Source organism: Monoraphidium neglectum, assembly GCF_000611645.1.
Source record: "Monoraphidium neglectum strain SAG 48.87 unplaced genomic scaffold scaffold01974, whole genome shotgun sequence".
Lineage (NCBI taxonomy): Eukaryota > Viridiplantae > Chlorophyta > Chlorophyceae > Sphaeropleales > Selenastraceae > Monoraphidium > Monoraphidium neglectum.
The window spans coordinates 2,205-11,086 of NW_014011654.1; the positions used below are offsets into that span (position 1 = coordinate 2,205).

General features: G+C 65.5%; 3 protein-coding genes across 3 annotated transcripts; all 3 read left to right on the plus strand.

The window, feature by feature from the left end:
- Positions 1-231: 231 nt before the first annotated feature.
- MNEG_9547 (hypothetical protein) lies at positions 232-387 on the plus strand (the record flags this gene model as incomplete). The annotated part of the gene is made up of 1 exon (XM_014041979.1): positions 232-387. A coding segment is annotated over one exon (156 nt), but the record flags the coding sequence as incomplete, so codon positions are not given.
- A 549-nt stretch (positions 388-936) lies between these two features.
- Positions 937-5,898, plus strand: MNEG_9548 (Carotenoid cleavage dioxygenase 8; the record flags this gene model as incomplete). The annotated part of the gene is made up of 15 exons (XM_014041980.1): positions 937-955; positions 1,076-1,170; positions 1,345-1,417; positions 1,690-1,757; positions 2,052-2,118; positions 2,355-2,523; positions 2,766-2,844; positions 2,966-3,079; positions 3,484-3,578; positions 3,766-3,904; positions 4,255-4,344; positions 4,679-4,759; positions 5,039-5,098; positions 5,282-5,486; positions 5,702-5,898. 15 exons carry the CDS (start codon positions 937-939, stop codon positions 5,896-5,898), a joined length of 1,551 nt encoding a protein of 516 aa, XP_013897434.1.
- A 1,230-nt stretch (positions 5,899-7,128) lies between these two features.
- Positions 7,129-8,706, plus strand: MNEG_9549 (hypothetical protein; the record flags this gene model as incomplete). The annotated part of the gene is made up of 5 exons (XM_014041981.1): positions 7,129-7,167; positions 7,383-7,463; positions 7,715-7,942; positions 8,163-8,300; positions 8,515-8,706. The coding sequence occupies 5 exons, from the start codon at positions 7,129-7,131 to the stop codon at positions 8,704-8,706; spliced, it is 678 nt and encodes a 225-aa protein (XP_013897435.1).
- Between the last annotated feature and the right edge of the window lie 176 nt (positions 8,707-8,882).

Here is an 8,882-nt window from a genome sequence, read left to right on the forward strand (position 1 = left end):
TGCGTCACTGTCAGCGGCGACCGGGACTTGCAGGTCTGCCCGCGGGGCGCCTAAAATGTACAAGCTTGGGGCTATATTGGGACTTTTCAGCAGCAACCAGACCCTCGCGGCGCCGCTGCTCGTGTTTGCGCATCACGCGCGATCGCGCCCACGACCCCGCGTTACGCAACGCCGCGTCCGGGGCACCTCGCCGATTGCATGCAACAACCCCGCGCCGGTCACCAAACCCAGGTGGTGTCGCGGCACTATGTCGCCGCTTTCACGTTCAAGGGCCCCTACATGTACCTGGTCAAGGCGTCGGCGCCCACAGAGGAATGGGCAGGCGCCGCGCAGCTGCTGCTCGCGTCGGTCCGCAGCTTCGGCCTGCCGGCAGCTGCAAGGGCGTGAGGCGTCGTGTGCCCGCGCGGCGAACATCAGATGTACAGCAGTGTGCTAGATCTGTAACTGCGGACCCCTTGGTCGCGTGTGTTGATCGCCTGGGGCTGGCATAAGCAATGCAGATGCCAGCTCCTCCCCACGCCACCCGGCCGATGTGTGTGTGCTTTTGACTGCTCAAAATCTTTCCATCTGCCTGCGTCGCGTCAAGGCTCACGGATGCAGGAGGAACACGCGCCCGAACTGCGCCCCACAACCGAGCTCGGGACACCTGGTGACGATGGTAACCGCACAGCCGGGGGACGAGTGGCGCTTGCGACACGCACATTGTGCGTAAAATCTGAACTCATCTATCCTACTTGCTTCGTTGTGCGACTGCAGCGAGCATCCATCGCACGGTCGCCGCTCGATTCGGGTCCTGACATCACGGCGTGCGCGTTTCTGTGACCGGATAGTGGGCATGATGATGAGGAATGTCAGCGGGTAGGATCTGTGGGACCGCATGCTGGTATACACGTAGTGCGGCACAATGCTGATCCACTCGCCACGCGCAGGTCAAAAATGCTGCTTAGACCAGGCAGTAAGTCCGTGGCAATCCCCCAAAACTGCACCATTGCCAGCGGGCCTGCCCGCCCCTGCTGCAAGGGCGCACGGCCGCGCCGCAGCGCGATGACGACGCGCGCGACCGCGACCACCACAGCGGCGACGCCCGCAGCGCCAGCACTGCCCGCGACGGGTGACCACGTGCCAACGGCCAACGCGCGGCAGGCACTGTTTGGGGTCGCAAAGGAGCAGGTGCGGCACATGGGACTGATGACCTTCCACAGGCCACCCCCAGCACCCCGCATGCGTGCTTGCAAGCTTGTTCGGTGCAGCTGACGCGGCCGCACGGCGCCGCACCTCTCCATGTACAAACTGCACGCCGCTGACTTGGCAGCTGACTAGATGTGCCATCAAACCTGGCTGTAGGTGGAGGAGGTGCCGGCGCGGGTGGTGGGCGCCATCCCAAAGTGGTTGAGTGGATCCCTGGTCGTCAACGGCGGTGCGTGAGCCGCGGCTGGGGGGCTGGTTTGCGGCAAACAGCCTTTTTCGACAGATTAACGGCGACACTCATCAGCGCCACGCCCTGCGGGCACCAGCCTCGCACCATGCCGTGCCACGGCGGGGCGGCAGAGGCGGTCGCGGCGTGCACCTACCGGCACAGGCAATGGATCTGGATTGTGGTTGCGCTCGAGTGTTTTGTGTTTGTTTGCGGGCAGCAGGCAAGGGGCAGGGGGCGCAGCAACGAGGATGCCGCCTCCTTGGCTCAAACAGGTGGTGACTACTCTCAGATGACTCATTTGTTTGATGGTTACGCGCAGCTGGTCAAGGCACGGTTCAAGGTGGGGGCCATGAGGGTACTGCGGCGGCGCAGGGTTGTGCGTTTGTCTTCCGTCGCCCAAGAAGTGCGTGTGCGTGTGTGGGTGTGTGTGTTGAGCCAGCATGAGCTGCTGCCATGTATTGTCGGCATGGGGGATGGAGGGGGTTTTCTAGGGGCGAGGAAGGCGGGTGCTACACCCACATCTTGGCGCTCTGCAATCAAGGCAGCCCTATGGCGCCATGGCTAACCCAGCTGACAATCCCAAGCTCAAGCCCAAGGTTGTGTGCGCGCCTCGCCGCACACCCACCACCCCCAGGACGGCCAGGCGTGGGGGGCGCAGCGGTACATCGACACTGAGGCCTACAGGGCGTTCAAGAGGGAGGGTGAGGGCGCGCGTGCGGCGGCGGGCTGTCGCCCTCCCTGTGCACTTCCCCCTCCCCCATGTGCCTCCCGGCCTCCCTGCCTCCCTGCCTCCCTGCCTCCCTGCCTCCCTGCCTCCCTGCCTCCCTGCCTCCCTGCCTCCCTGCCTCCCTGCCTCCCTCTCCACCCCTCCCTCAGCCTCTCTGCCCCACTCAACTCACCACGCGGCCGCTCCAATCTCACTCCGCCGCCCCCAAAGGCAAGGTGGTGTACCGCGAATTCGCGACGCCACCCGCCACCTCCAGCTCCCTGGAGGCACTCCTGAGCGGCCTGAGGGACGTCGTGGCGGTCGTGACCGGCGCCACCAACACGACTGACAACGCCAGCGTCAGCCTCCACTCTGTCGGGCCCAAGGGGGGCCGCGGGCGGTGCGTTGGGTCGCTCTCTGCTCTCTGTCCGGCCCAAGGCGGGCCGCGGGCGGTGCGCTGGGTTGGCGCCGGATGCTGTTTGGGGCTTGTAGGGTCAATCAACCCTGCGCAGAGCAGCCACAGGCGTGGGAGTGCCTGCGCTATCCACAAGAAGCCTGTTATGGTCGGGGTGAGCACGCACGTGCTGCAAAACCCCACGCTGTCGACGCATGACCGGCTTCTAAACCATGTGCAAGTCGCAGGCGGCAGCTGCTGGCTGTGTCTGAGACGCCCAAGGCGTCCTACCTGATTGATCCCGACACCCTCGCCACAATCGGCCGGGTGAGGGCCCGGAAACCGCCCCGCTGGCCTGGAGCCGCCGCAAGCTTTGTCCGTTGCACCCACCAGCCCAACTGCAGAACCCTTGCCCGGCAGCCCACCCTCGCGTTGCACAGTAACCCAGGGCGGCGCGCCCGCCGTTGATTTGCAGCCCGCCGGCCGAAGCCACCCCAAGCCCCCGGGTCCGCCGCGCTCGCGCAACCTGCCGCTGCTGCCGCAGGCGTCTTTCCCGGACAAGGTCAAGGGGGACCTCACCACCGCGCACCCCACCATCATGGGCGACGGCACTATGCTCAACTTCACGCGTTCTCTGCCCTTTGGCGGCTTCCACATTTTCAAGCAGGCGAGCGCAGACCCCCCACCTGCTCGACGCTTTCATATCTGACAGCTCGAGAGCCGCGCAACCAGTTTGTCAGCTGGGGGTAATGGGAGGTGGTGCATGCGTGACAGCGACGCCCACCTGCTGCACCCCGCGGCTTGCCGCTGCCTGAGCGCTCGCGCTGCAGCTGCAGCTGCACACATGCTGTCGTCGCTGTCGCTGCTGCAAACACAAACAACGTTGCTATTGATATGTTGGGGCCCATGCTCGCCATTTTCACCCCTGCACAAAATTTACCTCCACATTGCATGAACCCGCCGCAGGACCCCGAGACCTTGAAGCGGACAGAGGTCGCGTTCGTCGCCGACCGCCGCCCCCTGACGCCCGCCTGGCTGCACGACTTCCCGTCGACTGACGAGTGAGCCGCCGTGCCCGCCGCGCTGATCCGTTTTTGACTGGTCTCCTGCCTCTGCGCGTGCGGACCAATATCACATGCGCCATTCATGTCCATGTTCAGCCTCGTTCCTGCCACAAACATGTTGAGCCCAGCCCCTCTCCACTGTACCCGGCTCTCCGTTTGGCACATGGCCACGCGATGACGTTAGCTACGCCGTCATCATCGAGCACCCGCTGTACATAAACCTGGGCTCCCTGCTTTTCGGGAACCCCCGCCCCTACGTATTCATGGACTGGCAGCCAGAGGACGGCACCCGCATTACGGTCGTGCGCCTGGACGGCAGCGAGGTGAGCCGCGGCCGAGATGCCCGAGGAAAAGATTGCGTTGTTCACATGCAGATGCATGGCCGCCGCCGCTGCTCCTGCCGCCTGGAGAAATGCGCTTGCTTGGTAGTCTTTTCAGCGCCGGGATCCAGGTGCCAGGCTGCAGTGGAATGCCGGCCAGCCAAGGGGGAACCGGGTGGTCGAGCAAGGGCGCTGCGCTCTGAATTTGGCGCAACCTGACCTCAGGGGGCTCCAGCCCGCAGCACCGCGTCACCAGCACTGCGGCGAGCCTGCGCACATCCCGCGTGTCACTCGGGCCAACTGCTCGCGCTTCTCGCCGCCGGCGCCGCCCCTTTCCTGCCCCTCCACCGCAGCCGCAGCGCGTGTTCGATGCGCCGCCCTTTTTTGTGTTCCACTACGGCCAGTGCTACGAGGCCACCGCCGCCGACGGCTCGCGGCAGCTGGTGCGCGGCGCTCCCTGTTTCACGCTTCGTATTGGTCCTGCAAACATGCGCGTCAGATTGATACCTGAGCATATGCCATAGCCAATCCTTTTCTTGGCACGTGACAGCTACCACAGAACTGCTCTTTGAGGGGCTCGCCTGGCTCATCCATCATCAGCCATCCAATGCCTTTATCCACATGTCTCAGTGCCCCTCCATTTTTGCTCTCCTTTACATTTGCTCATCACCATCCCTCGCTATGCTGGGTTTGTCCCTCAACCCCACCCAGCGTGCTGCCCACCCTGCGTGCTGCCCACCCTGCGTGCTGCCAACCTTGCATACTTCTTAACCCCAGGTTGTGGACATGGCGGCCTACGACGACCCCACCATCCTCAACGACCTCGGCCTGCAGCCACTAAAGGAGCCCCAGCGCCAGGTCAGCATAACTGCACGCCACCAGGCCCCTGAGACGCGGCGCCGCACTGCTCGCGGAACGCGGCATTGCGTGGCGTCAGGGATTGCGTGCATGCAGGGTGCCACGGCTGAGGGTTGTTTTTTCCGGGGGGAGGATGGGCTCCCTGCTTTGATCCATCAACCATACTTTCTCCAGGTGGCAGCACGCTTCTTTAACATTTCGCAAATGCCTGTGGGCGGGCTGGACCCCACCTCTGTGATCCAACTCGCTCGCCTTTCGCGCCCTCTTGACGCCGCCCAGGTGTCTCAGAGCTACTACAAGCGCCTGACCATCCCCCTCAGCGGCCCAGCCACCTCCTTGGTCAGTCGCGAGCCGCCCCCACCTTCCTATGCCACCCGGTCCTCCGTGCCCTGCCGCCCCGTCTCTCGCCCCGCTGGCCGGCTGCCCCAAACGTGCTGCGCCAACCGCATCCGCTTTCTTGTCCACCAGCAATTCAGCTGACCGCCTTCGTCCCCCCCCTGCCTCCTTGCCGACCCCCCGCAGCCCGCGCCCACCCCGCTGGCGGCAGACCCCTCGGCCAACGATTTTTGCGAGTTCCCGGCCATCAACCCCGCCTTCAGGGGCCGCCCCTACCGCTACGCCTATACGCTGTCGGCCGTGCGCCCCACCAACATGGGCAACGCGCTGAGCCGGATCGACGTGGCGACCGGGGAGACGCTGACGTGGCACCAGCCGGGCGCGGCGATTGGTGAGCGGGACCTCTGAGCTGCAGGAGGCATGGCCCTGTTTTGGAGCCGCTCGTCGTGTCTGGCCGGCTGCTGCCTATGGGCTTGTCTCCTGGCTCGGCCGGTCCTTCCCATGTCGGCGACGGCGCGATGTGGGCGGAGCGGGAGGGGGACACACACCGCCTCCACCCGACGCGTCGCTGCCCCCGCATTCCTGTGCCCGCCCGCACGCGCGCAGGCGAGCCGCTGTTCGTCGCAGCGCCGGAAGCGGCCGCAGAGGACGACGGGGTCGTGCTCGCGCCTGGCGCGGCGCCAAATGGCGGCGGCTTTGTGGTAGTGTTGGATGCGAAAACCATGGCGGAGCTGGGGCGCGTCGAACTGCCGTTTGAGGCGCCTTACCGCTTCCACGGCATCTGGCTGGACGGCCGGGAGTAGTGGGTCGGCGGCGGACGCCTGTTGAGACTGCTTTTTCTTTCTCGTTTTTGTGGTTGGCGGGATGTGCGGGGGACAAGCAAGGGGGTGGGTCTGGTGTGTGCAGCTGCCGCACATGCGTGAGTGCCTGGCCATGCTGCTCGGACTCAGCGCTGCGACGCTTTGACCGAGATCCTCGCCTGTGACGGCCTTGGAAAGAGCATCTCATCAAGAAATGCGCAGGTGGCGGCCGGCGTTGCATCACTGCTGGCAGGCGTCGGCTGATGCCGTTGGGGTCAAGTCGACTCTTGCCCTTCGACACGCCAGATGGGCGGGTCGGGCGGCGACTTCATTTTGACTTCAATATGCGTTGCGTGGCGTTGCGTTTTGCACGCTGAACAGCGAATCAAACGACGTGCTAGCAATCATCTCAAGCCTGGCACCCACTGAGCAGAGCGCAAAATGATGCAGCAGCTCCCAGCTGTGTGCTATTGTCAGGTGGGAAAGCGCCGACCAGGACATCAACAGCTCTCTCCAGGCACGTGGATGTGCCAACAAAGCTGAATTCCAATCGCCTCATGCATCAATCCAGGTCGCGGTGGCCAATTGTGTAAGGGGCATCTTGCCAAAGCGCCCGGGCGCAGCCACTCCCGGGCTACTGGCGTGGTTGACCGCAATGGCGGCTTTGTGGCGTTTGCTCTGGGCTGTGCAGCGGCCCTGCTTAAGTCTGCATTTGTTTCTAGGTACAGCTCCTGGTACAATTGTGATACCGGTGCAGAAGGCTTGCGAGTGATCTTGGAGGTGATTCGCAGTGGTTCCACTTTGTGCAGCTTCCTGACAGCGATGGTAACATATGCTACCATCGCGTGAGGATCGACCTTCCGCACGCTTTCGCTCCCACCATAATTTCGTCAGGCTTGCTGAAGCAGATCTTGGCGCTCTGTGTCTGAGCAGGCCTGAAGATCGCTGGCTCCGCACCCGGCACACACATCTTCCAGAACATTTACCCGTGCTTGCTTTGTAGAGCCCTGACGTTGGGGATTGGTGTGCACTCGCAGATGCGCAGTGGCGCCCGACAGCTTGTCGGCGCGCACACGGCCAGCGCAGCGTGCCGCGGGTCGCCGCTAGCCGCCACTCAGGCGGGCCGGGAGACGGCGGATCCGCAGGCGCCCATTCCAGCCGGCGCGCCACAAAGCGCGTAGGGGCTGGGCGTGGCGGGACGCCGGCGGGCGCCGCGCCGGCGCGCGGGCCGCTATGGCGCAGCAGCGGGAGGTCATTGACACGGTCTCCAAGGTGAGGCTCCGGCGCCAACCCATTCCCTGCAAACCCACACATTTCTTCTGCGCATGAGCCGTGCTGCGCCCCGACCGCGTCAAGCTGCACGCGACACGCCCAATTCTGCAGCCGTGCCGCGGCGACCCCGTGGCGTCTTCGATGCCGCCTGCAAGGCGCTGCTCGCGACGCACCTGCCGTCGCGAACGGCCCCCGCGCGGCTCCCAAACTGGCAGGCGTGCGCGTACGGGGACTTTGACGCCCTGCGGCGCTACGTGGAAGCTGACCCCACTTGCGTTAACGCGCCGGACGAGCAGGTTTGTTGACGTGGCTCAGAGGCGTGCTTTGGGGGCCGGGGGGCTGCCGTCGGCGTTCGTGCGCCATCACAAGGGATCAGACATGCCAACGAGCGGTGCCGGCGCGGCGAGCCAAGTAGTGTGCAGACGCAGGTCAGAGCAGCGGCAGTAACGTCGCCTCTCCCGTCCCCGGGACTGCCGTCGATGCCGCTTCGAGACATGCGCCCGCCTCGTAACACTGTCAAGCGGCGCCCGCCTTGGCTGCCGCGCAGGGCTACATCCCCCTGCAATGGGCCGCCCTCAACAACCGGGTCGCCGAGTGCACGTACCTGCTTTCCAACGGCGCCGACATCAACGCGGCAGACTCCACCGGCCAGACCGCGCTGCACTGGGCGGCGGTGCGCGGCAGCCTGCCTGTGCTGGAGACGCTGCTGCGCAACGGCGCCGACGCGGGGCTGGAGGACGCGAGGGGGTACACCATATGCCACGTGGCCGCGCAGGTGTGCGGCGCGGCTTGCGTGTGTCGTGCGCCGCGCGTGGGCGGCCCGCGACGCGCCGGGGCCCAGGGCCGGCAGTTTGCGGGGTTGCTGGAGGCGGCAGGTGCTTCGACACTGGGCCGGCGTCGGCTTTGGGGCGCTCCTTGCGAAGGCCCGTCAAGCCCTCATGCGGCCGTGCTTGGCATGATTTTGTGTCGCCTCTTACTGTGTATATGATGTGCAGTACGGCCAGACCGCGGTGCTGTTCCACTTGGCCATCAAATGGGGCGTCGATGTGGACTCGCCAGACAGCGACGGCCGAACGCCGCTGCACTGGGTGCGTGGCGCGGCGGCTGCCGCCCGGCGGGCCGCGGCCTGGGGGGTCCGGGTGTTGCGCCAGAACCGCCTCTGCTGCGCTTGGTCCTGCAGGGGTGGGGCCGCAGGGCCGACACATTGCTGGGGTTGGTGCCTTGACACCCTTGCACGCTGGGCCCCTGGTTCGCTCCGTCGAGGGCCGATCGTCCTTCCCCGGTCGTCCCCTTTGCTGGCTGCCCGCTGCCGCTGACAAGGCCCCCTGCGATGCCGCGTCCCTGCAGGCGGCCTACAAGGGCTTTGCTGACGCGATCCGGCTGCTGCTGGTGCTGGACTGCCGCTACAGCCTGCCCGACAAGGAGGGCTGCACGCCGCTGCACTGGGCCGCAATCAAGGGCAACGGCGAGGCCTGCACCGTGCTCGTGCAGGTGGGGGGCGCTCGGGAGAGGGGGCGGGCTGAGGGGGAGGAGGCGTGAGATGTCGCCTGGCCAGGGGCGCAGCTGAGCCGCTGTGCCTGAAATTGTGTGTGTGTGTGTGTGTGTGTGTGTGTACGTGCGTGCGTGCGCGCGCACCTGCAAACGCGTATGCGTGCATGTGCCACCTCTGCAACATGACATCTGGCGCGGCAGCAGCATCAGCCGCGACCACCAGC